Here is a 27,953-nt window from a genome sequence, read left to right as displayed (position 1 = left end):
TGCAATGAGCCAGGCCCTTGTATGGAGCCTACATGAAGCCAATGGAACTTACATTGGTGAAAGATCTGCCCAGGCAGAAATCATTGTAGCATTGGGCGGTAAGAGAACTAAGCAAACTTCAAACATTACCCAGCAGTGCACTGCTACATGAATAACATTTAAAGAAATAAACACAAGTGTAAAACATCCACAGAAAATTGGAAATCAAATTATTCAATGAAGTATAACAAAACTGCTAAAAGCTGCGCTATACTTCTGTAGACAATGTGGTGAAAAGGGAAAAGACAGCTCTCTTAGCCAATCACATTGCAGCTTTTCTGTAACACTTTCAAAAGCAATGGTTGTTTTTCTGCACTAAAATTGCATCACCCCATTTGATGTTATGTTTAATTATTAGAACATCACATAAAATCAGTACAACAGAACATCATTACAAGATAAAGGTCTTGCTTGAGGATGCACAAAAGTCATCCCTAGCATCAATCCTTTGCAGGCTGTAGAGTAGCACCAAGCATGAGTTTGGCCCACTGACTTAAACATTTATTTTTTGTTTTGTCTGTCTGAGCATTTAGCCAGCAAAGGGATACTGTTACTCTGTGGCAATGTTACACAATAGCCACTGACGTGAACTTTGATCAAATAGTGGATGTTTTACAGTGCTTAGATTTTCTTTAAAAAAAAAAGGGACAATTATTCTAAAATCCTTACTTTGGAGCTGGCAGCCTCTTTTCATATTAATATTTGGAGGATTCTCATGAATAACCCCATCTTCCCTATTATTACTAATCAAAAGAACACCCTCCCCCACCAGCATCAATTGGAAGAGAGACCACAAAGTCATTTAAACAGACAAAATGCATTTGGGGGGGGTGTCTGTTTATGTAGTAACTTTTTCTAGAGTAATGATCTCCCTCGTCCATGGTCTCTTTGTGAAAAGTATTTGAGACCTTGCATGGTTCTTTTGTTGGTTTTTTTTTTTAAAACAGAACAATTGCAAAAACCAAAATTATTTTTCATAACATACCCTCCCACCACATGACTCTCAAACAAACCTAGAACAAAAGAAAGACGCAAATTCGCACAACTTTGAAAACAAGACTGTTCATCATTACATATTGTATCACACATGCACCACATCTGCTAACCATCATCAGACAGGTTTTCTACACAATAAGATGCTTCATGTTTAATATCACAGATTAAGAAATGAGAAAAAAAATTCATGGAAGTTAATACCATTTTAACAACAAACATGATAGGATGTCTTTTGTTGGAATCCTTAAGCTTACCATAATTGAACATTGTCTGAAGTAAATCAGTGGTCTTGTCCCAGTCACATACTGTGTGGTCTACAATGTTTACAAATTACCAGTATTTAGTCACCAATCTGGGGGCAAAAATAAATACTCCCTTCAATAACTAATTTTTTTAATATTACACAAGAGACTTTTTCGTTTTGTTTTAATTTATGGAAAGAAAATCCTAGCTATATATACACACTGTACATGACCCAGTTATCTCATTTTATGAATTAAGATTATTTCTTCACCAGATTTTCTGCAGAATCCTCAATGGTCTCTATCATCAAAAAGAAAATAAAGAAAACAAGGCGGCAGGGAAACCTTCATTTCAGTGCTCTGTGTGTAAATAGGATGATGAATGTCCCATCGACTCAGGGAAATGAAACAGACCAACTGCGTACAAACTTCCCACTTATTTTCCTCACACAAAAAAAAGACAATCATTCTGTAGACAGAATAGGCAACTTTGGGTATAATGAGGTGTTTAAAAGGATCCCAGAAAGCAGTTCCATATTCATGAGGACTGTCTGTGGAACAGGCTGTTGTTTCTTTATAAAAATCTGTAGCAGAACTCAGATTAAGTGTGTTACAGCTCTATCAGTTTAGTTCAGTTTTCACACCTGTTGCCTTACCTCACTTAGTGGAGAGTCTGCACTTGTATAATCCAGGGCTAGCCACTGCCTTGGCTTGTCGTTGCCTTTATGGAGTAAAGATTCAATAAAAGAAAAGGCTGCACCTGCTACATAGTAACAAACTGACAGAGTCTGAGAAGCTGAGACAGCTGTTAAGGCAACATGCTGCTACCTGCACTTCCCATAGGCTTTGCTGTCCCACAAGAACACCCTTTTCTGCTTTTCTTCGCAATTCCACTCTCCCTTCCTTTCCTTTCCAACAATGAGATTTATGATGTTGTCATGCTTGAGAGGGAAAAAAAATCCTTCTGACAGAGGCATTAATAAGCAGCAAACTGTGGAGAGTTCAAGATTTTTAATTCATTAGTCCTGGCAAACCTAAAATACAAACAGACTTGCTTCACAGGACAGGAATGTTTTCAGCATGACCCAATCAGTGTCTGTGTCTATTCCAGCAAACTGGCAAAGATAGCATGACTCCAGTCAGCAAAAATGTCTGTGGCTCGAATCAGCTTGGGGTGACATTGCCAACTTGGACTGGCTACACGCAAACTATTAAATGATAGAGGCAACTATCAAAGCTAACAATGAGGATGAGGCTTGGTGTTTTAGGCTAGGTTTGTAATGGCTTTGGTAAAGTGCCTAATAACAGACTAACAATGGATGATAGAATTATTATATTAAAGAGACAATGGATTAATTTTAGTAGTATATTAGAGTCCTGTATAGTCTTCATATAAGTACATTCTGAAGGCAGATTTATTTACAAATATTTTGGACAGGAATTGAAATTGCAATTGACTTAAAACTAACAGCTTGTAGATTCTGCTGCTATTTCTGACACTGCCAGTCAGTTTTGTAACTACAAGCAAGGTAATTAGTAACTGAATATGGAAATGCTGTGAAAAAAAGAAGCAGTTGTCCAGACTGATGCAATTACAACAAGCAAGCTTAAACACCCTGCTGGCTGTATGTATTCTTCTGGATAACTGTGATCCCTGAAAGTGCAAAGGATACTATAGGACAGGAGATTGACTGACAATATATCTGCTACACCTATCATTATACTGTGGGGTTTTTTAATTAAGAAAAGCTTGTCTCTTTCACCAACAGCAGTTGGTCCAATAAAAGATATTACCTCACCTTGTCTCTCTGACATCCTGGGACCCACGAACCAACACAGCTACAACACCACTTTAAAAAAAAGTTAGTTTCCCTACCTTCAAATATTTTTTAAAAAACAGTAAATTTAATTTGACAGGTTATCCCAAATGCCCATATTCTGGAATGTCTCAAGGATAGCACATCTGGGGCCAGATTCTCTGGTTCATCTGAGGCATACTAGATGCAGAAGTAGGGGGAGCCGCAAAGGTGGCATTAAATCAACTTTCTTTCTCCCCCCACATCCTGGCATTGGCCAGGAACTGATCCAGACCCAGCATAAATAAGAGCTATCCTTTGGCTGCTCTAATTTACACCTAGTTCCCTGTGACCCAAGGGGCTGGTCCACACTTGGAGATAGCTGGGGCACAGAGCCACCCTGCTTACACTCCCCTTTCTCCAGGAAAGACCCCTGTGCTGGGGACTTGGAGGAGGTGGTGTGGAAGCACCACACAGGCTCTACATTACCTAGGGATTCCCCTGATAGCTGATTAAACCTGCTTTCTAGCTTCACTGTGCCACCAGAGCAGGAACAAGAATCTGGCCAAGGGAATCCGTTCCATGATTTCAAAGCATCAGCATGCCCTGACTTCTACACTCATGAGGGAGCTCATCCATCCATCCATCCTTCTTTCTTTCTTTTTCTTTCTCAGCTGTAAATATACTTCTAAAAAGATATTTATAATAATCTCTATTTATCTCATTTTGGAGGAAGATTTAGCTTTGTTCAGAACCACTATTGTTACTGAAATTTCACAATAAAATAGCACTGCAACTTAATATTAATCTCAATGAGGGATTCTTTCTCCAACTAAAGGACTAATTATTTTTAAAGTTGGAAGAGGTCTGAATGAACTCACAAGGTTCAATGCAGTGAAGAATAGGTCCTATATAAGGTATTTCTAAGATGCACAAAACCTTGGTATTTAAGCACCAACAAGACTTACCTTCACTAACCAAGACAGCAAGATTCCTAATCACTCACTAACATAGGTCAAACACATGCAATCTATCTGGTATGTCCAAGATGAAGCAGAAACACTGACACATGCATGACACATGGATGACTTTTCAAAACAGTTGACTGACAGTGCACAGCTACCAGATCACAGTGTATATAATGCATGTATTTGCAAATTCAATACATAATATTTTGGTATTTTTCTATCTATTGTAAGCATGTTATATCATATTCTCCATTTATTATATATCAGTGTTTCTGATGAAATTCCATATTACTCTTCACATATTTCAAAAGAAGATAGTTTTAACAGTGCTTAACTCCAAAAACGTAAAACAATTCTCGCACATCTCTTTCAGTCAGTTTAGTACCATGCAGGGCTGCAAGTCACCCTTTGGGACACAGAAACTATATAAACTAAAAAAACCTTGTATCACATTTAAATTTCAGTGCTTTATACATTGATTAGTCCTCTGGAACTACTGCTGTATGTACTATGTGGTTGACAGTGTAGTCTGACATTTTCAATACAACAATGGGAATCAAGAATCCAGGGCTTTATCTTTCAAGCCCTTATTCATGTGAGTAGTCCCACTGAAACCAAGCACACAATGACATGGGACTTCTGTGACTGCATTGATCCTGATTTGGTGGTCATGTGGTTGTCCATCTAAAGAGCTCATAAACAAACTAGATTTTTAAGACATATTTTCAAATGTTTGAGTTCACATTTTAAGAGGAGTTTTCCCTGATTCCTCTGAGACCCTATCCATCAAACCTTAACATTAAGACATTTTACATATACAGCACTGTATCTGAAATATTAGGATGAATAATTACTATCATTCTGTAATTATTTTTATAACCTGTTTACTACTGGGAATATAACATAACAAAACATTCAATTAAAGCTGAAATCAAGCAAATACATGCACTCATATAGCACCTTTCATATGAAATTCTCAAAATCACTTTACAAAAAAGGAGAACTGAGTCTTAGTGAAATTAGGTTACATGCTTAAATTCCTATTAAGGCACTGTAAAACTTGGGAACAGACTCTAGTGGCCCAATCCCATGGCTCTTATTCATGTGAGCAGTCCCATTGCACCCAAGAAAACTACTCCACGATTTGGTGCAGCACAGTAAATACTTGTTCATAACAGGCTGGATATACACTTGACAGTAATCTCTATGAAAAGTTCAGAATGCTGATAATCCCTCCGGTTTTTCCTGTAGAAGCATAATAGCAGTGCTGTACCCTGTTTTCCTGCCAGCCTGCTCTTAGTCATCAGATGTTTGGTACCCGAGCAAAATTCTTTTGATCGCATATCACATTATGAAACCTGAACTCCTCTAGAAGAGTGACATACAGGATATCATGTTTTAGTCATCAAAAGATTCTGAAGTAATCATACTTTAAATTAGAAGCACTGCAGCTTATTGATATCTGGTACAAGTTTGTAATTTTTAAAAATATGAAGTATCAATTATTTTACACATGTATAAAGAGCAGTAAAATGATCAGTGTTTGCTATCTAACAAAACCACCTGTTTCCTTCCTTTATAGCTGTGCTACTTTCAATTCATGTGAGTTTCCTAATATGAATAGTATTTGGTAGCATATGACCTCATTCAAACTGAAATGGTGTTTCAGAGGTTGCCAGTCACTATTTAAAAATACACTTAAAAATATTCTAACACATGGATGATGTTCAAAGGAAATGTTGAAAAACATGCTTTTCCTAGGGAAATTTTCATTTCACTGTTTCATCTGAAAAGAACACAAGACAGAATACAAACAGAAATTAACTTGTTTTTTTACAGCAAAAACTGTTTAAGGGTCCAATCCTGCAAAGTTGCAGAGCACCCTTGATGCTCACGGAGGTTGATGGAAGTTAAGGATGCTCTACACCCCACAGGACTGAGTTCTGAAGGAGGAGCAAATAGCAACACGACAGATTCTTTAACTTCACATCACATGCTGAATCACTGAAGCCAACGGGATTGCCCGGGTGTGAGTTGGCACAGAATTTAGTCAAATAAAAATATTTAATGAGTGCATTTTTTGCCTGATCCTGTACTCCATTCTCAGCCAAATGTTCTATTGGGGAGTTCCTCTCAATATATAAAATACAAGGTCTAAAATATTCCACTGAAAGGGAATGTGCAGTAGGAGGTGGTGTTTTGTGCATGTAAAACATTTTTCATTGATATTTTTCTCTTTCAGATTGAAAAAAAATGTAGTTGCATTTGTAGGGGAAAAAAAAACTTAGTGGAAATTTCTATAGAAGTGAAATACCTACCAAATGTATAGGAAAACTGAGTTATACCCAGAAATTTGGCACAAATCACTCTCCCCTTTTCCTACATCCCCCCATTCCCCAACAAGTGGGGACAAACACTGAATAAATTTAAGCTTGCTATTTTAGAAATCCATTGTTTTGCCATCAGTTAATCCTTTTCTAGTTCACTAAAGAAATCCCAGAATGCATCATTCTGTGATCTCACTGATACAATTAGTCCCATGCAATCCATTATAAGCAAGTTAAACTAATTATTTCTGTGCTGAATGCCCTCAGTACCTTAGCTGGGCATTTAACACATACTTTGGTGCTTACATGATTACATCATTTTTTATTTTAGCTTTGCAATTTAACTTTAAGAAATGTATGGCTATAATGAAAAGTGTTCCAGATACTTCTGATAAAAACATTCAGAACTAAGTTTTCTGCTTAGAACCTGTACAACTTCATTGACTTTTAAGGTGCTGCACATGGTGTCAGTGCTCAGTGTGAAATGAATATACGTACACCTCTACCTCGATATAACGCTGTCCTCGGGAGCCAAAACATCTTACCGCGTTATAGGTGAAACTGTGTTATATTGAACTTGCTTTGATCCACCGGAGTGCGCAGCCTTCCCCCCACCACCCAGAGCACTGCTTTACCACATTATATCCAAATTTGTGTTACATCGGGTCACATTATATCGAGGTAGAGGTGTATAGATCAGTAAAATGTCCTCTGCCAGTTAGCATCACAAAGGAAGCTCAGCCCAAAGGACCCTTATTGCATGCTCTGGTGTTGGTAGTGTCGATACTGTGTCCAGTGCCCTCCGGTCATGACCCATGGGGAAGCAGAGGAGGAGGAGGCAGCTGAGCGCCGCAGTCAGAGAGGTGGCTGCTGGTGTGGACTATAGGGATTTTCCATCCAGTGCACTGTCCTTCTGGGATCGCTCCCATCAGAGATAGGGGAAGGGGACTGCTTGGCTATGGCATCAGTTCATTTCCAAACCTGCCTGGCTCCATTCTTGCCTGGGGGAGGGGGCTGAGGTGAGCCCCTCCGACCTGGGCTATTAAAACAATGCCTGCAACTTGCCAGCAAAGCTGACCTGTTCAATCCTGTCTGGTTTCTCTGCAATTAAAGGAAAGGGAGACTGAGATGAACCCATCCAGACTGGATTGAGGGAGAAACTGCATGCTCCATCAAGACACTTGGTTAAGGAGGGAAGCATGAGACACAGACCTTCCCTTTTGCCTCTGGCTTTCTCAGTCTAGATCCCCCTGAAGCCTTCAGCAGCACTAGTAGCTGCAAATGCCTCAGAAGAGGAGGTGCAGCTGAGGAGACAATCTTGTCAAAAAGGCAGCCCTGGGCCATGACTGGGACTCAGATAGACACATTAGTGAGATGAATTTTTAGTCAGAAATTTGAAATCAAGTTTGGAATTTCCTCAGAAGAGCTCTGCACAAGCAGAGCTACCAGCCAATGGGGAGACAGAGAAAACCAGAGGGAACTTCAGGGAACAAGGTGCTGCCCTGCTGCCAGTGACTGACTTGTCTAGTTCTGCCCCCAAGCTGCAAGCACGCTGAAGGATCCACTGAAAAGTATCAGTGGACCTCAGCATGATGAAGAAAGGTGGTTTACAGCCATGTTTCCTGAATCCTCCCTCTCCACAGCCGTACTGATCACAAGCTCAGCGCAGTTAAGGATCATCTGTCCCTTAGTATCCCTTAGCTAAATATGGATCTCAGCTTCACCATATTTAACTCTCACCATTGGGTCAATAAATCTTGGGATTCATCTAAACCAGGGGTAGGCAACCTATGGCATGCATGCCGAAGGCGGCACGCGAGCTGATTTTCAGTGGCACTCACACTGCCTGGGTCCTGGCCACCAGTCCGGGGGGCTCTGCATTTTAATTTAATTTTAAATGAAGCTTCTTAAACATTTTTAAAGCCTTATTTACTTTACATACAACAATAGTTTAGTTATATATTATAGACTTATAGAAAGAGACCTTCTGAAAACATTAAAATGTATTACTGGTACGCGAAACCTTAAATTAGAGTGAATAAATGAAGACTCGGCACACCACTTCTGAAAGGTTGCCGACCCCTGATCTAAACAAACTCAGGGAAATAATTTCTGTTCTCAGGTGACACCTGGAGTAACTGCACTGATTTAATTGGATATTACAGACTCAATTGTCAACATTATGCTGATGATAACAAGCAAGTGTGTACACACAAATAAACACTCAAAATCTTAAACAGAAAATGTTGTCACTAAGCTTCCCTGCTGTCAGGAAGAAATAAGCATCCCTAGGACACAAAGGTAAAAAGCCCAGCAGCAGCAGCCAGTGTCCTGCCTTTCATTAGAACTGCCACTCTTGTTACCACTACTGGAGCTGCATTTGCAGTGGCACCAGTCAGAACTGTAGAGGGGAAAGTGTAGGGTAGGCAAATGCAAGACTCATCTATTTGCAGAAGTTTGTTCTCAAAAAATGCAGTTTATATCAGTCCAGCCATCCCTTTTCCTTTTCTATAAATATCCACCCTCTCCCTGCCCCCAGGAAAAGACAACATATGGACTATATAACCCATCATGGGCAGAACAGGAAAGATAGCCCAAGAATACAGCAGCTTAAAGTTCTTGTATTGGGCACCTACTTACCACAAAGTGATTGGTACATTAGAGATAGGTATATTTGTTACATTTAAAAATATTAAAAAACATTATTAAAGTTGTGAAGTCAATAGTTAACAGAGCAGCATTAACAAACTACTAGAAGGTACATAGCTACATATATAGACATCAATACACAAGACTAACCGGCAGGTACACAGAACCCCAGAGTGATGCCATATTATGTCACGATAGGCAGCAATGTTTCTAGGTGATGTCTACATAAATTATACTGACAAAAGTGCTAATGTCGCTCAGTGGTGTGAAAAAACCAACCTGCTAAGTGACAAAAGTTATACCAACAGAAGTGCCAGTGTGGACAGCCCTATGTAAGCAGAAGAGGCTCTTCTGCCAACATAGCTACCACCGCTCATTGGAGGTGGTTTAATTATGCTGACGGCAGAGCTCTCTTCAGTCAGCACAGAGCGCCTACACGAGCAATCTTACAGCAGCACAACTGCATTGGTACAGCTGTGCCGCTGTGAGATTGCTAGTGTAGACATGGCCTAAAAAGTGGTATTTCCAGGAATGACTTCTCTGCATTAGTTAATTAGTGTTATTATAAGATGTAATGTTATTCCCAGAAATGACTTATTTTGATGCTTCTTGGAGACAAGTAATGCATGGTGACAGTGCCCTCAGTTTCCCAGTTAGGTAAGCCAACAAAAAGCAGTTTTCCTATATGCTTTCAGATACCCCACATTCACAGGTTTCAATGGTTTTAGAGTTTTAGCTGAACAATTTCTAATAACGTTGACTACAGCTCAGCAATTATGATCCTCAAATATACATACAATTACACTTAGAAAACTCATGATTTGACACAAAACATCCTTCTTTTTAGCGTTCATAGTCCATTACTTACAATAGGTTCTTTAAACACACCACACTGAATCATGTATATAAATAATATTTCTCCAAATATATCTGCTCCCCAATGCTGCCCCTTACAGGACACATTTTAGAAGTTCATTATATCAAAGATGCAAACCAAGACCCTTGAAGACCACAAGAGCTGAAGTTTCTCAGCACAACATAGGTTTGGGCCCATTTTGAAAGAAACAGTTCACAAATATGTGTAGGAGTACTTTTTTTTTTTTTTTAAAGTTTCCTTTGCTTAATTTCTGCCTAGGTGTTGGTTCATCAACTTGATTTCCCTTCCCACTTTTGACTTACACTTTTTAATGAATGTCCAGTTTTTGACTTACAAGTGATTTTGTTCCTGTGCTCATTAAGCAAGTTTTATAGCAACACAATAAGATCTCTGAGCTAAACCTATGTAATAATTTTTTAAGAGTTGCTAAATCTTTCAAAATAAACTTGGTTATAAACCATGTTCTGTAGCGTGCCGGTGTTGTACAGCTAGGGTGACCAGATGTCCCAATTTTATTGGGACAGTCCCGATTTTTGGGTCTTTTTCTTATACAGGCTCCTATTACCCCCCCACCCCCGTCCCAATTTTTTACACTTGCTCTCTGGTCACCCTATGTACAGCCTCTGTGTATGCTCCCCAAATCTTGCCTCTCTTGGGTGCGGGATTATAATGGTATCACAGCAGTGCTGGTACAACTGGGGTCTTCTATGCCCGTATGGAAATGGAAAGCAAGATTTGCCTTTAAGTACTTGAAATGGGTAGGAAAGTACCCATTAATAATGTGTAATGCTCTGATTCTGCAAGGAGCTCTGTGTAGGTGGATCTCCATGCCTGTGCAGAGCCCCACTGAACTCAACAGAACTCTGTGCAGTTGGGCTGTTTTGCAGCACCAGGGCTTACATTTGCATGCAAGCACTGACAGGGGAACAGATCCTGATACACTTAAGATGAAACGATTTTGAATTCTTGAAGCCTTAATTTTGTACAAAGGTTAAACAATTCTGGAAAGAAGAAACCTTATGTCCCCAAATCAACTTCCAGTACATTAAAGACAAAATTCATGCTTTCTGACACTATAAGTAGTGTAATTAGGGATAATACTCCTTTTGCTATGGAATTGCATTTGTGTTTCATTATTTCAAGTGCAAATACCCTTTACTTAGCCCTTACTGTCTACACATTTGTTCATTTCAGAAGAAGCACTCAGGACTGCATTAAAAGAGGGGTGCATTGTATGTGAGGGATAAGGTTCATGACCAGATCTGTCCAGGGAGGGAACAGGGAAGAGTATCCACATTGTGCCCAGTTACAGTTTATATTATTAACGTCTCTATAAAATTTTTCAAACTCAGCTAAATCTTTGGGGATTGGTCCTGCTTTGAGCAGGGGGTTGGACTAGATGATCTCCTGAGGTCCCTTCTAACCCTAATAATCTATGATTCTATGATTCTACAAAGTAACCATTAAGCTACATACATGGGATTGATTCCTCATTGCATTATTCCAGTTTCTCCAGTTTTACAGCAACCAATGGAGTGACAACTGCATAAAAATAGAGTAATGCAGCAGTGAATAAGGCCCATCATTCCTGAGCCTGTGAACCTCATAATGTAGTGCTGCTTACTATATTAAGATTTTTTGTGTCATCATGGCTAAGTATTGGCATTTCAATTATAAATCACTATTTTCAGGAGTTACAAACTAACACAATGTGGTGCACAAAATCCCAGCCTATATACAAAATACATGCTATACTGTTTTTGAGTTATACAATGGGGGAAATGATCTATTTTAAATATTCATTTGCTAAAAACTAAACTTTGCAGGTCATAATTTGCAAACAAAATACGTTTACAAAAGTTGAATGTGTGAGTCAGTAAAGTGGAAAAAAGTTGACCTAATGCCCAAAAACATTGTTAGACTTTCTTTACATAAATCCTACACCTTTAAAATACACAAATGTCACTCAGAATGTCTGTAAATGAACACAGATGTCTGTAAAATGACCAAAAACTTCAAATTTGGGTGTCCTAAGAGCACCTTTGTTTTCACTCTGATGGTGGTCCTTGTTCTAACTGGAATGGTTGTAGAATGGCTGAATAAACCTTACCAATAATTTTGTATAATCTCTAAGGGTTTTTTGCAATAAAAAACATATATGACACACTTAGAACATGTGCTCCACGTTTCATTGTTTCAGAGTTGGTGTGATTCCAATTATGCATCATCATTATCCTGTATTATCTTAGAACTACCAGGATCAGCAAAATAGAGAGTTCACTTAGAGCTTGTCTACATTAGCACTTTACAGCACTGCAACCTTCTCACTCAGGGGTGTGAAACACCCCCCCCCCTCCCCCGAGCGCTGCAAGTTTCAGCACTGTAAAGTGCCAGTGTAGACAGTGCACCAGTGCTGGGAGCCACTCCCCCCGTGGAGGTGGTTTTTTTATAAACTACAAAGCCACGTTAAAGTGCCGCCGCGGCAGCGCTGGCACAGCCTACGTTTTAACGTTGTTAGTGAAGACATGTCTTTAGTTCAACACAATAACACAAGAAAAATGCAAAACAGAAGGAAAGCCAGCCCATCTCAGTTAGCAGTTTTGCTTCCAATACAGTACTTCTTTAGAAAACAACAAACAAACAAACAAACCCTACATACACCAATTGTTTTCATGGCTAATCTGTTTTGTTTATCCAGCAGAGTAACTACTCTCAATAGCAAGAAGTCTGGATATCATTTCCCATATGCAGAGCCCTTCTCCAGTTTGTAGGGATATCTGCTTGTCCTTACATTTCACAATGGCTTAATAGCTTTCTAGCATCCATGTTATAATCTTCCAAATTACCTCCAATTTAATAACTTCATTTATGTATCCCCGAATAGGTTTTGGTCTTATTGCTCTTAAGCATCATGCACTGTTTGACAATATTTTCCACAGACGACATTCCCCAATCCTTCATTTTTATTTCATATTTTCTCTATACTGAACTGCAGGTTCTTAAACTATCTAGTTTATTCTGAATTGTATTGTTCTTCCTTTATTATGATCACTCCTTTTGTAGCATAAAGCACATGAATATCCGTTCCTCTTTTTATACTTCAGTTCCTCAAAATGACTGGTTATCATCATGACTTGGCTAAATTTCAATCAGATGGTTACATTCTGCCTTCCAAAATGTCCCTTGCATTTTAGTTGATTAAAATACTCTTCACTTCCTGTCCTAAATTATGCTGTTCTTAGTTATAGCTCTGTACTATTAAATGGCTGCCATTTTCCATCCCAGAGGTAAGTGTCATGAATGGGTGAAAATGACTGCTGCATATGTAGTTTATGCATCAGGCTGTCAGAACGCTTCATGCCTACTGTACCTACTTAAAATGTAGAGTCACTGTATTTATTTTTAAGCGATAAATTTGCCATTTTTCCAAGCTGTCTCCTCAAAAAGTTCTCTGTATCCAAGGTATTTCAGTGGAATTAAAAAACATGTCCCTACTTTTCTCCCTAAATGGAGATTTTCAATATTCACAGGTGTGCTTTGGGAAATTTTGCATGAAAAATATTATATAATCGTCAATCATTATTTATTATTTACTAATGCTCCCTTTTCTACCGTGCTTCAATCAAGATCTGATGCTGACATTCCCTATCTGTGAATATACTTTCTCAGTTCCTGCTTTTGGATAGCTCAAGCACCCCAAAGTAGCTATTACTTACAGAAATTTTAGCCCTATTTTTGAGGGGTTTTCCCTTGACATCTTGGGTTAGATTACTCCCTCATATAACTCCACCAAAGTCAACAGGAATTACAACAGGGATGAATCTGACCCATCATATTAAATACTTCACAACCGATTTACTTCATTCAAACTAGTAATGTTGTATAATGAAATCTAATACGCTGAAATAATTTTAAGATACTTGGCAGCATATCATGATGGTCTTGCCCTCTATGGTAAAATATATCAGCACCTTGACCCATGCTGTGATGCCGCTATCCTCTGCGGACGTGGGTCACTGTATGTATGTATTGTTTTATATTGCTTGTTTGTCTACTTAGGCTATGAACTCAAAGACCTTACAATCTATGTCCCCTCTTTGCTCCATACAGTGCCAAGCACACGGATGATGCTCAACAAACAATCCTAGGAAACAAAAGATGAAAATAAAAAAACCTTTCTTTTCAAAATCTCCCCTCAGTGAATTTCCTCTTAGATTCCTGACTCTTTTTATTCTCCCAGAAAAATTCAGGTCTCTGTTTCAGTATTGACCTCAGTCTCCAGCAGAGTCGCAGACCCACACTCATTCATCTTTAATCGTGCCCTGACTGAGTCAAACTTGACCACAACCCGATCTCCTAAATCAACCTGAACTCCACAGTTCTCACATACACATAAAATACTAAGAAATGTGTGATGGAAGTATACATACAGGGAAAGATAGGGATAGAGTTGCAGCATGAATTCTAACTCCACACCATTGTGTTATTAAAATACATGCATTATGCAAAATCCCCTCACTGTTGGGATTAAGCCACAATGCAGACTATTCATTTGCAGTTTCATGCTTAAAAAAGTGTTGTTTTTTTTAAACAAAGGGGCAAATTCTGAGGTAATATGTAAAGTGGAGTAAATTACATGTTGGTAATTTGGTGTAAGTAGGTTTAAGGGAGTAAGATGTACACACCAAGTATTCAAAAGCAGGAAAAATAGGCCACCGCCTGTTTTAAAGTACAACCTCCCATCAGCTGCTCTTTCTGCTACAAACACTATTCCAGCCTCTAAACCTGTAAATTCATTCTCATTACTATGGCTAGTTGAAATTTTTGACAAAAATGTCTTTTCAAACTATACAATTTTTTTTGCAAATTTTTTTGTATCATTTGAAATTTTCCAATTTTCAATTAAACAATTTAACATAGTTGGATTCAAATTAAAATGAAAACTTCTTGGCTTTTGTTTTTTTCTGACAGCTTCTCTTCTCCCCCTCCCTTTTTTCCAGTGGAAAAATCCAAGATTATTGATTTTGAATAATGTTATTGGAAAAAGTCAGAAAATTTCAGGAATTTTTTTTTAAATATATATTTTTTAATTTTTAATGGAAAAATATTTCCATTTTTGACCAGCCCCACCTAGTACAGAGAGTAAAATTCAGGCATAAGAAGGTATAAATTACACTTGGTCAGTCTAGGATAGCCTAAAATTGTGTAATGTATATGGTGGGGAGTGGAAAAGAGGGAATTTGGTTGATAGTGTTCAAAAGCACCAGTATAAAATATAGATTCCTATTTATTTATTTGCAACTGAAGAACTACCAAGCTACTTTTTTTCTGATTGATAAAAAATAATTGTTGTTACCCTTCCTTGGCTTAGATCTTCATTTTTTGCAAAGATTGCAGCCCAGACAGAACTGTTAAGAAATTACAACACTGAAAATAGTCCATAATGGAAATGCAACAGATCCTTAGTGCAGTTGTCATCTTGTGAATGGTGATCCTAAAATACATTAATTTGGGGAAGATGGGTCCTCTATGATAACTTCCATTTCCCCCTTTTTAATTCGTCCCTCATAAAGGCTTTGAATCACAGTGAACCAGGAAAGAGGGAGCCTGTGAACAGTGCTCCTGGATTAATATAAAAGTGCTGCTCAGGAACATTAAACACTTTTCCTTCCCTTGAGGCCTCAGTTCTGTTGCTTCTAGAACACTCCCAGCCTCTGCGGTCATTGGAAGCAAGGGAAAAGTCTATGCTCTGAACTTTGATCCCTCACATAGCTACCACCAAACTACTTGGGGCCTCGCCCGATGGTACACTGTAACCATCCTTGATGATCCTTCCCAGGGTAACAGATCAGAGAAAGAAATAAGGCCCCGTTGCCCTGCTCCAAACCTCATATGTAGACATATCTCTCAGCTCTGTACCTGAAGACAGTGCCTCTACTAAAATTTTATTTCTCAACTTGCCTGTTTTGGGCTTACAGTGTATTTACTGAGAGATCTGCTGACTCTGTAAATTGCAGAGCTGTATAAATATGTTCACAACATAAATTAGAGCTATAGTAGTTTATGCCTGGCGTTAAATGATATAATATGTGTCCTTAAACATATTCTCTGCTGTGTCTCTGGCAACATTTCCCAATGAGGTTCTTTCTCCCAAGCTCTTTTAACAAATTATGTGTTTGACTATGATCTCAAAGCAAAGCTTCTGAAATCATTTCTTGACGTTTTTCTAACTACTATTTCTGGTTTAAAGTTTCTGAAAACTGTGCAAAATGTATCTCTGGCTTGAAGAAATCTAGCATAAAAAGTGAGCTTGTATATAACGATGTTTCCTTAAAGTGAAGTTCTATTTTGAAAAGTGACTACAATAATGCAACAGATCTGATCCGTACGTGGATTCAGTCAAACCTGCTGATATACCTGAAATAAGATTTTACTGCTTTTTACTCCTGTTCATGGGCGCCAACTTATATGGGCTCGTGGAGCTAAAGCCCCAGGAATATTCAAAATCAGGGGCTCTGCTCCACCAATATTTGGAGCTAGGTTTCGCCCCTTTAAATCCCAGCCGCGGCCGGGAATCAGAGGGCTCTGGGCTCCCCGCTGCGGCAGGGAGCCCAGAGCCCTTTAAATCCCGGCCGCGGCTGGGAATCAGAGGGCCCTGGGCTGCCCGCTGCGGCAGGGAGCCCAGAGCCCTTTAAATCCCGGCCGCGGCTGGGAATCAGAGGGCCCTGGGCTGCCCGCTGCTGCGGGGAGCCCAGAGCCCTTTAAATCTCAGCCGCGGCTGGGAATCAGAGGGCTCTGGGCTGCCTGCAACCACGGGGAGCCCAGAGCCCTTTAAATCCCAGCCGCGGCCGGGAATCAGAGGGCTCTGGGCTGCCGGCAGCAGCGGGGAGCCCAGAGCCCTTTAAATCCCAGCCGCGGCTGGGAATCAGAGGGCTCCGGGCTGCCTGCAACCGCGGGGAGCCCAGAGCCCTTTAAATCCCAGCCGCGGCCGGGAATCAGAGGGCTCTGGGCTGCCCGCTGCGGCAGGGAGCCCAGAGCCCTTTAAATCCCAGCCGCGGCTGGGAATCAGAGGGCTCTGGGCTGCCCGCTGCTGCAGGGAGCCCAGAGCCTTTTAAATCCCAGCCGCAGCTGGGAATCAGAGGGCTCTGGGCTGCCCGCTGCGGCGGGGAGCCCAGAGCCTTTTAAATCCCAGCTGCGGCTGGGAATCAGAGGGCTCTGGGCTGCCTGCAACCGCGGGGAGCCCAGAGCCCTTTAATTATCAGCCGCGGCCGGGAATCAGAGGGCTCTGGGCTGCCCGCTGCGGCAGGGAGCCCAGAGCCCTTTAAATCCCAGCCGCGGCTGGGAATCAGAGGGCTCTGGGCTGCCTGCAACCGCGGGGAGCCCAGAGCCCTTTAAATCCCAGCCGCGGCCGGGAATCAGAGGGCTCTGGGCTGCCGGCAGCAGTGGGGAGCCCAGAGCCCTTTAAATCCCAGCCGCGGCTGGGAATCAGAGGGCTCTGGGCTGCCCGCTGCTGCAGGGAGCCCAGAGCCTTTTAAATCCCAGCCGCAGCCGGGAATCAGAGGGCTCTGGGCTGCCCGCTGCGGCGGGGAGCCCAGAGCCTTTTAAATCCCAGCCTTTTAAATCCCAGCTGGGAATCATAAGAACATAGGAACATAAGAAAGGCCGTACGGGGTCAGACCAAAGGTCCATCTAGCCCAGTATCTGTCTACCGACAGTGGCCAATGCCAGGTGCCCCTGAGGGAGTGAACCTAACAGGCAATGATCAAGTGATCTCTCTCCTGCCATCCATCTCCATCCTCTGACGAACAGAGGCTAGGGACACCCTTCTTACCCATCCTGGCTAATAGCCATTTATGGACTTAGCCACCATGAATTTATCCAGTTCCCTTTTAAACACTGTTATAGTCCTAGCCTTCACAACCTCCTCAGGTAAGGAGTTGACTGTGCGCTGCGTGAAGAAGAACTTCCTTTTATTTGTTTTAAACCTGCTGCCTATTAATTTCATTTGGTGACCCCTAGTTCTTGTATTTGGGAATAAGTAAATAACTTTTCCTTATCCACTTTCTCAACATCACTCATGATTTTATATACCTCTATCATGTCCCCCCTTAGTCTTCTCTTTTCCAAACTGAAGAGTCCTAGCCTCTTTAATCTTTCCTCATATGGGACCCTCTCTAAACCCCTAATCATTTTAGTTGCTCTTTTCTGAACCTTTTCTAGTGCTAGAATATCTTTTTTGAGGTGAGGAGACCACATCTGTACACAGTATTCGAGATGTGGGCGTACCATGGATTTATATAAGGGCAATAATATATTCTCAGTCTTATTCTCTATCCCCTTTTTAATGATTCCTAACATCCTGTTTGCTTTTTTGACCGCCTCTGCACACTGCGTGGACATCTTCTGAGAACTATCCACGATAACTCCAAGATCTTTTTCCTGACTCGTTGTAGCTAAATTAGCCCCCATCATGTTGTATGTATAGTTGGGGTTATTTTTTCCAATGTGCATTACTTTACATTTATCCACATTAAATTTCATTTGCCATTTTGTTGCCCAATCACTTAGTTTTGTGAAGTATCAGAGGGGTAGCCGTGTTAGTCTGGTTCTGTAGAAGCAGCAAAGAGTCCTGTGGCACCTTATAGACTAACAGACGTTTTGCAGCATGAGCTTTCGTGGGTGAATACCCACTTCTTCAGATGCAAGTGGTGGAAATTTCCAGGGGCAGGTTTATATGTGCAAGCAAGAAGCAAGCTAGAGATAACGAGGTTAGTTCAATCAGGGAGGATGAGGCCCTGTTCTAGCAGTTGAGTGAAAACCAAGAGAGGAGAAACTGGTTCTGTAGTTGGCAAGCCATTCACAGTCTTTGTTTAATCCTGAGCTGATGGTGTCAAATTTGCAGATGAACTGGAGCTCAGCAGTTTCTCTTTGAAGTCTGGTCCTGAAGTTTTTTTGCTGCAGGATGGCCACCTTAAGATCTGCTATTGTGTGGCCAGGGAGGTTGAAGTGTTCTCCTACAGGTTTTTGTATATTGCCATTCCTAATATCTGATTTGTGTCCATTTATCCTTTTCCTTAGAGACTGTCCAGTTTGGCCGATGTACATAGCAGAGGGGCATTGCTGGCATATGATGGCATATATTACATTGGTGGACGTGCAGGTGAATGAACCGGTGATGGTGTGGCTGATCTGGTTAGGTCCTGTGATGGTGTCGCTGGTGTAGATATGTGGGCAGAGTTGGCATCGAGGTTTGTTGCATGGATTGGTTCCTGAGCTAGAGTTACTATGGTGCGGCGTGCAGTTGCTGGTGAGAATATGCTTCAGGTTGGCAGGTTGTCTGTGGGCGAGGACTGGCCTGCCACCCAAGGCCTGTGAAAGTGTGGGATCATTCTCCAGGATGGGTTGTAGATCCCTGATGATGCGCTGGAGGGGTTTTAGCTGGGGACTGTATGTGATGGCCAGTGGAGTCCTGTTGATTTCTTTCTTGGGTTTGTCTTGCAGTAGTAGTAGTTTTGTGAGATCTTTTTGAAGTTCTTCACAATCTGCTTTGGTCTTAACTATCTTGAGCAGTTTAGTATCATCTACAAACTTTGCCACCTCACTGTTTACCCCTTTCTCCAGATCATTTATGAATAAATTGAATAGGATTGGTCCTAGGACTGACCCTTGGGGGACACCACTAGTTACCCCTCTCCATTCTGAGAATTTACCATTAATTCCTACCCTTTGTTCCCTGTCCTTTAACCAGTTCTCAATCCATGAAAGGACCTTTCCTTTTATCCCATGACAGCTTAATTTACGTAAGAGCCTCCGGGCTGCCTGCAACTGCGGGGAGCCCAGAGCCCTTTAAATCTCAGCCGCCGCGGCTGGGATTTAAAGGGCTCAGGGCTCCCCGCGGCTGCCAGCAGCTCAGAGCCCTTTGAATCCCAGCCCCTGGCCGCTGATTGCCCCCTCCCCAGAACCCTGCCCCAACTGCCCCCCAGGACCCCCACCCCCTATCTAAGCACCACTGGTCCTTGTCCCCCATTACCCACTCCCGAGACAACTGCCCCTAACTGCCCCTTGGGACCCCAGCCCCTATCTAAGCCTCCCTTCTCCTTGTCCCCAACTGCCCCCTCCTGAGACCCCACCCAACTTCCCCCCAGGACCCCACCCCCTACCTGTCCCCTGATCAACCCCCTGGACTCCCATGCCTATCCAATTGCTGCCTGTCCCCTGACTGCCCCTCTGAACCTCTGCCCCATCCAACCCCCCCTGCTCCTTGTCCCTTGACTGGCCCCTGGAACCCCCTACCCCTTCTCCAACCTTGTAATCTTGTGGCACTGACGCGCTGTAGCTTCATTTTATATCGGCTTACAGGGCGGGAGTGGGGGGGGCACCACCATTTTGGGCCCCACCAAAAATTATACAAACCTGCCGCCTATGCTCCTGTTAGCACTGCAGAGCAAAAACAACTATGACAATAGTGCACTGGAGTCTAATATTCTTGTGCGTTATCCACCGACTTAATTACTAAGTTTCATTTACAGAATTAATCAGTTTCACTTGTGCAACCCCACTGAACGCAAACTGTTCTAGCATTAAGGGCACGCAGCAGCCCTGAATCTGAGCAGTAAAAACATGAGCTTTATGCTAGTTTAGCCCATACATTCACCCTGACCTGTGCTGTATGCAGTTCAGCTGAACCCAGGATCTGGTTAGTAGTATTCAGCTGACTTTCTGTAGTTCCTTCTTTTGGTTATTGAAATTGATTTTCCTATAAAGCCCTACATCAGTGGTTCTCAAATTTTTCCATACCATGACTAAGGCTATGATTTAGTCATGGAGGTCGCAGAAGCCACGGAATCCATGACTTCCAGCAACCTCCACAATTTCAGCCTGTGGCGGTCGGGAGCTGCAGGGTCCTCCGCCACCCATGGGGGCAAGGAGCTGTGGGGTACCCCTGGAGCTCCAAGCCCCACAGGCAGTGGGGGTACCCTTCAGCTCCCGGTTGCCATGGGCAGCAGGGGAACCCCCGATCTCCCTGCCACCGTGGGCCCCCAGAGCTGCGGGGATACTTCGCAGCTCCCAGCTGTTGCAGGTGGCATGGGGCACCCACAGCTCCCGGACACCACAGCTGACGGGGGGACCCCCAGACCTGCAGGCAGCAGGGGTACCCCACATCCTCCATCTGCTGCAGGCTGCAGGGGACCCTGGAGCCCTGTCACCCAACTTGTGGTAGGGGCCCCCGGAGCTCCTAGCTGCCATGTAGCTACAGGCAGTGTGTGGACCCACAGATCCCCATTTTGTCACAGATATTTTTAGTAAAAGTCAGGGACACGTCACAGCTTCCATGAATTTTTCTTTATTGCCCATGACCTGTCCCTGACTTTTATGAAAAATATCCATGACAAAATCTTAGCCTTAATCATGACTCCATGTTATTTCATAAAAACGGCTTTTAATTCCCATCCCATGGTTTCGGAACCCCCTCATCCATCTAGCCATATGGTCATGACCCCCTGGTTGAGAAACTACGCCCTCCATTATGTACCTTGACCCTATCACCTGACAGCATGGAAGCTTCAACAGTTGCAAAGAATGATATAATTCTGTACGATATACAAAGAGCAACTTCCAGCTGAGACAGAGCCCGCACAGCTCCTACTGACTTGCCCAAAGAAGGTCTTTCATTTGGCTCACCTGACAGACTTCCTGCCCATGCACAGTGGGTCAAACACTGGTCCTGATGAAGTCAACTGACCTCAAAAGTACTAACATTTGGTTCTACAATTGCTCTTTGGGTCTTGGCACAAAATAAGTCTAAACACCAAATGTGCTAATTGGTCAAACCCATTTCACTGTCTGGTGACAAGCTAGCAGACACAACAGGTACAGAAAGTAACAGCGCTTAGGCTATCAAAAGTAAATCATATGCAGTTTTGATATGATCACACTGACAGTTTCCACACACTGGAAGCTTACTAATGGAAAATCTGTTGTGAATACTACTCAGGGCCTAATCCTGCTCCAAATACAGTCAACAAGATGACTCAGGATCAGGAACATTAAGTATGCAATCAGTATTCAGACATGTATTGTTTCTTACTGTGGTTTCAAAAAAAAGCAGAAGAGAGGAGACTCTGTGTGGCCAGATCTGAAATCTGTTCTTCCATAAAAGATGAGAAGCAGCTGGTACCCAGAGTTGATAAGATAAATAATACTGATGACAAAGAGAAGGTGTGCCTAGTATCCCTTTATAAGCAAAAAGACAGGGACATCTTTCCTGGTTGGATGCTGTTTCAGGCACCCTAACATTTATACACAGGGTCCAAATTAAATCTGACTCATATCCAACATGGAGAACTGCTGACACTGCTGAGTTGGTGCTGACTACTTGTTTTCTGAAACAAGGCTGTCACCTTCAGTTCCTGTCTATTGCAAGTGAAATGGTACCTTGAAAATTCTACATACAGTACATTTTTCTTTATTAATCCTGTTAATTTTTATTTAACCCTTTCATTCTGCTGAATGTAAAACTGTTACTAAGAAAAGACTTAGTCAATTATTTCACATCTGAATGTAATAAACATAATGCAGGACTTATATAGCTCTCTGAATTTTCACAGCACAGTACAAACATTAATGAATAAATACTGATTCTATGGGCACTATAAAAAGAATGTTAAGTATACATAAATACATATTAGATCACTGATTTCCTAATCTATTACTGTTTACATGTCTATTACACATTATTGGCTTTAAACAGTAATGTGACATTTTAGTTTTTTTAAATAGTTTTTCTATAAAATGGTTTCTGTCTATTCCTTTTATATATGCGCATGTATTGTTTTTGCCTTGCTTAAGTGTAACTTCAGCAGCTATCCACAGCAGTTGTCATCTATATAAATATATATGGTAGTACATTATTTTTCTCTGCCTACCATTTTATGTTTAAATGAATATGTACACACGAGTGATTAAAACGAAGCCACTAAGAATACAATATGTAACAACACTACAGTTTTAGATACTGAGCTTTTTTGAGAGAGAACAGTAAGTAATGTGCTCTATGAACCAGGCTGAGGGAGGGAGCATAGTCTCCTGGTCAGAACACAGCACTAGGACTAAGCCTTGGGTTCTAGTCCTGGCTTTGCCATAGGCTCATTCTGTGACTTTCAGTGAGCTACTTTAGTGTGCCTCAATTTTCCCATTGTAAAATGGAGTAAGAATTCTTCCCACTGTACTGAAGTGTTGTGAGACTCCATTCATTAATATTTTTTAAATGTTTTGAGAATTGTGTATGAAAAACACTATATAAATTCAGATGTCAAGATCCTCAGTTCCAGTCAAGGAGTGCACAACAGTTCAGAAATGGGAGGTGAAAAGGTGGCCTTTACACTCCTCTGATCCATTGCCAACTCTACGTTGGGCCAATCTGCTTACTGATGGCAGCCCTAAGGGGTGATATGGCAACCAGGGATAAGTGAAATACAAGGAAATTCCCCTGGTCACACCAATGTTCCTCAGCCACACTGGCACCAGGGAGGTGAAGACTTTACACACTTTGGGCCTAATCCAAAGACTACTGAAGTCAACAGATTCCCATCAGTGGGCTTTGGAATCTTCATACCACAGGTTCAGATGACACATAATTAAGAATTCCAAAGTTAACTCTCCCAACTATCACACAATAGGAAAGAGGACAATATAAGAAGAACACAAGCAGGAAGATGCTTGGCCAAACTCTTTCAAGTTAAGGAGTGGCAAAAATATATATACTAGGAAACTCTTCTATCCTCACCCTGAAATGATAAGACTTCTGTCTTCCTTGGAAGTTCCAAATTGCATCTAGCTGCAAGGGCATCCTGGCCAACATGCTGGGGTACTATCTAGATTTACAAGATTACATACCTGCATGTCCCACATGCCCACCAACAGAATTGATGGTCTTCTCTCAGGATCTGCACCCCCACTAAAGTTCTTCCCTTCAGCAGCATCACCACCAAGAGAAACTTATGTCAGAAGTAGTAGCTTCTTTCCAGAAATTGGAGATTGCAATTATTTTTATTATTTTAATCTCCATAACTGGGATGTAGTACAGTTAGCTGCAAGAGTCTCAGTCATTCATTTCCCAGACTGCTGTCCTGTTCTAGCACTTCAGTTCTGTGATAAATACAGCCTGAAGCTCATTAAAATCTTTTCACAGTTTCGACCCTCTGGTTATCAAGACATCTCATAGATCCTGAGAAAACCTTCCTATCTCCAAAAAGGAGTGGTATGTCAAAACAGCAGCCTGGAAGCTTTAATTTCTACACCAGTGTTCTCTCCACCAGAGAATGCACTTACCGTGGCTGCTCGTACCATGTCTCATGTTGGTTCTCTAGGTCTCATCTGGTTCTGGAACTCTTTCTCAAGCAAAATGGAGCCCACCAGTTTGCAAGACCTGGAGGAGATGTTGTCATTCTTTTCCAGGTGAGTCTTCCTACTCATGGCGCTAGAAAATTACAAAAACTGTAGTAAACATTTTATTTTCTATGAAGAAGTGATCTCCCTAGGATAGTATTTTGAGAAGGCTAAAGGGGATCACAGAGTGATCTTGTGGCTTGATCTACAAGACAAAAGTGCCACATATGGAGTCACTGCCTCTCTGTGCCTCTGTTTCCCCTTCCATCCTTTGTCTGTCTTGTCTAGTCAGTGTAACTTTTTTAGGTCTGGGACTGTCTTACTATGTATATATGTGGAATCTCGCACAATGTGACCCTCACTTGGCTGGGACCTCCAGAAACTACTTTAATGTAAATACTACTACTAATAATAGAGATTATAGTTCTCATTCCGTACTCAGTCCTGTACTCTATGTGGTCTAACACCTCTGTGTTTCATATGAGGGAGGATGAACTCTGCATATCTTTATAAAAATGAAATATAGCCCTCAGGCTCCTGGTAAGTTACCACTGGAGCCCTTCATTGGCCAAAGTTGGAGTCCCCTTGGCTAAATATAGTTTCAATTTTATAATTTCATCAGATATTTTTTACTTTCCATTTTCCAGCTGAAGACTCCTGGTACTGTACAGGCAACTGGAAATGAAGCTACTTTTTTTACATACTATTCTTTGCATCTTTGCAATTTTACCATCCTGAAATTTGATGAAACATGTGTCTGCAGATGAACTGGGGATTTCCATTTGTGCAGTAATAGATTTTGGCTGGTGAAGGAGCAGACAACTGCCAAGAGCCAATTCTCTGACCTTTGGATGGTCCTCTAGTATGGCCAATGTCCCTGCAGAATATAAACTGAGTAGCTGAGTAGCTAAATAAAGATCAAGGCCAAGTCAAAGTCATGACTAGACATCCAGCCCTGAACAAATATTTACTACCCATTCTTGACTGAATAGGAACAAAGGTCTTTTTTACTAATATTTTATATGATTTTAAAGTGTTCTGGCTTCAAAGCCATTTTAATTTTTTTTTTTAATTTGTGCTTAGAACAAATTTTTTGGAAGCATTTGACTAACACTCTAAAATACCACCCACATTATTTACTTATCTAAAGCATTGTGAATGGATACAAACACTTGTTAATATACTTCTCAAAATAAAACCTGCATTTTAATAAGCCATCTGAATTAGGACAAATCAAATTGTTCAAGGAATAAGGTAGAGGATACACAGCCTTTGTCCTAGGTTGCATCAAGTCAGTGATGATGTAAAGTTGTTACCATCTGATGGTTATTGGCAGCCCACATGAATTGAGAGTTTGAGTCTTAGTCAAGTTTCAACATTCCACAAATTACATTCAGTATTTGTAATAATTTGACTAATTAATTAACTAATGACATTTTAATTACTGTAGATTTAATGAGGGAATGTCACTTTCTGACTGGCTCAATGCTTGCAAGGTTACCACTCCATAATACCATGCAGAAATCCTTGGTTCAGCCCCTCAGCAAAGACTTGCTTCTTACAGGCACTGGGAGTGCTTCAGAGACACTGTTACCTGAAAAAGCTGAGAGCCGCATTCATGGGCTCTGAAATGGTAACATCCAGCCTTCGTTGGCCAAAGGTTATCACGATGGGTGACTTGAGGGAGTAGTGAGTAGAAGTCCTCCATTGAGAAAGAGGGGTTTTTGTACTTTTAATGGAAAGTTAAAGGTTTCTTTTCCTAAATAGTCCTGATTCTGCTCTCATTCAGATCAGTGAAAATCAGGAACGAATATACTGAAGTGAAGGGAATTACAACAGACCAAAACCAGTATAACTGAGATCAGGCTCAGGGTCTTTATTTTGTAATACTAAAAACACATTGGCTGCATTATGCCAATAAACTTAAGTACCCAGCGCAGCTATGAAATGAGAAACTCAGGAAGAGAAGGGCTGCAGATACCATCACTAAAGCTCATATAATTAAAGCTACGATTTAGTCACGGGTATTTTTAGTAAAAGTCATGAATAGGTCATGGGCAATAAACAAAAAATCACTGCCATGACCTGTGGTGGTGTCCCGGGGGGAGAAGGTGCTGCTGGAGGGAGGACTGGGGGGGAGGCACTGCTGGGGAGGGGGCCCAGGGCCTGCAACACCAGCTGCCAGGGGCCAGTGGACTGCAGCAACTCCGGCCAGCCAGGGACCGCTGCCGGGGGATACGGCTATTCCGGAGGGTCAAGGGCTGCTATCTGGGACCACAGACTGCTGCTGCTCCGGTCAGCTGCCAGGGGACCACTACCTGGGGCTGCGGACTATGGCTGCTCCAGGAACCGCTGCCCGGGGACGCAGACTGCAGCTGCGCCATCCAGGGACCACTGCCTAGGGCTGTGTCTACTATGGTCGGTCGGGACTGCAGTTGTTCTGGCCAGGGACCACTGCCCGGGGCTGCGGACTGCAGCTGCTCCGGCCAGCTGCCTGCGGACCACTGCCTAGGGCCGTGGCGGCTCTGGCCAACCGCCCAGGGACCACTGCCTAGGGCACATCTGCTCTGACCACCCAGGACCACTACTGGGGGCCGCCAGAGCAGTGGCTGGTGTGGCTGTCCCCGAGGCCGTTCCAGCAGCAGCTGGTGCGGCTGGCCTGGAGCCAGCTGCTTGGGCTGCCCTGGGGTCAGCCACACTGGCCCCTTCAGAAGTCACGGAGGTGGCAGAAAGTCACGGAATCCATGACCTCCATGATAGACATGCAGCCCTACATATAATTAATTAACTACTACTAGATTATCTGACATCCAGTAAAGCAAGCTACAAATATGCTACAAAGAGATTTATATGATGGAAACTCACATGCCTCTTTAGAATAAGCTATACTGGCATAAGCACTTTTATACCGGTATAACTGCAACCATGCTGGAGGGGGAGAGAGGGAGAATTGGCCACTTTAAAAAAGCTGCAAAACTTTTCAGTGTATACTAGTGGCTTGTTGTAGCTCACACAGGAAGTCTGTGATGGGGCACGTAACTGAGCCCACTTCTTCCAAGTACCAAGCTAGCACCCTAACACTAGCTCATCCTTCTCCTCTAACATGAAGCTAGTTCATGCATTGTGTTATTAGAATTGGTACTGTATAAAGCAGTGGTTCCCACACTTGTTCCTCTGACCGAACCTGAGGACGCGGCAGTTAAACAAACCGGCCCGGCCCGCCAGGGGCTTTCCCTGCACAAGTGGCGGAACAACTTTGGGAACCACTGGTATAAAGAATACATAGTTGTTCCTGAGGTTTCATTCTCCTGGACACCTTGACTATAAATATAACAAAGCTTGCTCGCTGGCAAATTTTCCTAGCTCTGATTTGTAGACTTATGGAGGAAAGGCCTACATTTTAAAAAATATTAATTAACGAGGTGGTTTGTTGTGTTTCACTTTCTACAGTAGTTCTTACTTCTCTTTTCTACTGTGTTACATGGTGTTATAAAAACACACAAGTCTGTTAAATTATGCAAGTCATAACATTAAGGTAAGTGCACCCTCTTGAGGTTGTTTAAGTGACAACCCTTACTTAGAGCTTGTCTACATTAAGAAAATTTGTACTGGTGTAGCTAAATGAATGTAAGATTAGAATAAACAGATTTAGTTACACACCAGTGGAAACC

General features: G+C 41.9%; 1 protein-coding gene and 1 long non-coding RNA gene across 11 annotated transcripts in view; one reads left to right on the top strand and one right to left on the bottom strand.

Moving 5' to 3' along the window:
• MAP3K7CL (MAP3K7 C-terminal like) overlaps positions 1 to 27,953 on the bottom strand; it is an 86,769-nt gene that overhangs the window by 56,735 nt on the left and 2,081 nt on the right. For 3 of the 10 annotated variants that reach the window (XM_045002287.1, XM_045002288.1, XM_045002283.1), the window contains exon 2: positions 24,226 to 24,373. In XM_045002287.1, coding sequence (XP_044858222.1) covers positions 24,226 to 24,243 — 18 coding nt within the window. In that variant the 5' untranslated portion in view covers positions 24,244 to 24,373. Of the gene's footprint in view, positions 1 to 1,289; positions 1,388 to 1,933; positions 2,425 to 24,225; positions 24,892 to 25,796; positions 25,813 to 25,876; positions 26,911 to 27,953 lie in introns of those variants that run through there. The other 7 variants (XM_045002289.1, XM_045002290.1, XM_045002282.1 and 4 more) reach the window with 7 other exon arrangements.
• Positions 23,570 to 25,388, top strand: LOC123362025. Its single transcript, XR_006576317.1, has 3 exons — positions 23,570 to 24,154; positions 24,264 to 24,351; positions 24,930 to 25,388. It is a non-coding gene; the product is annotated as an uncharacterized LOC123362025 (long non-coding RNA).

The sequence above is a fragment of the Mauremys mutica genome, chromosome 1, assembly GCF_020497125.1.
Source record: "Mauremys mutica isolate MM-2020 ecotype Southern chromosome 1, ASM2049712v1, whole genome shotgun sequence".
NCBI lineage: Eukaryota > Metazoa > Chordata > Testudines > Geoemydidae > Mauremys > Mauremys mutica.
Note: the sequence above shows the minus strand (reverse complement) of the source record. Positions and strands in the feature narration are given on the sequence as shown.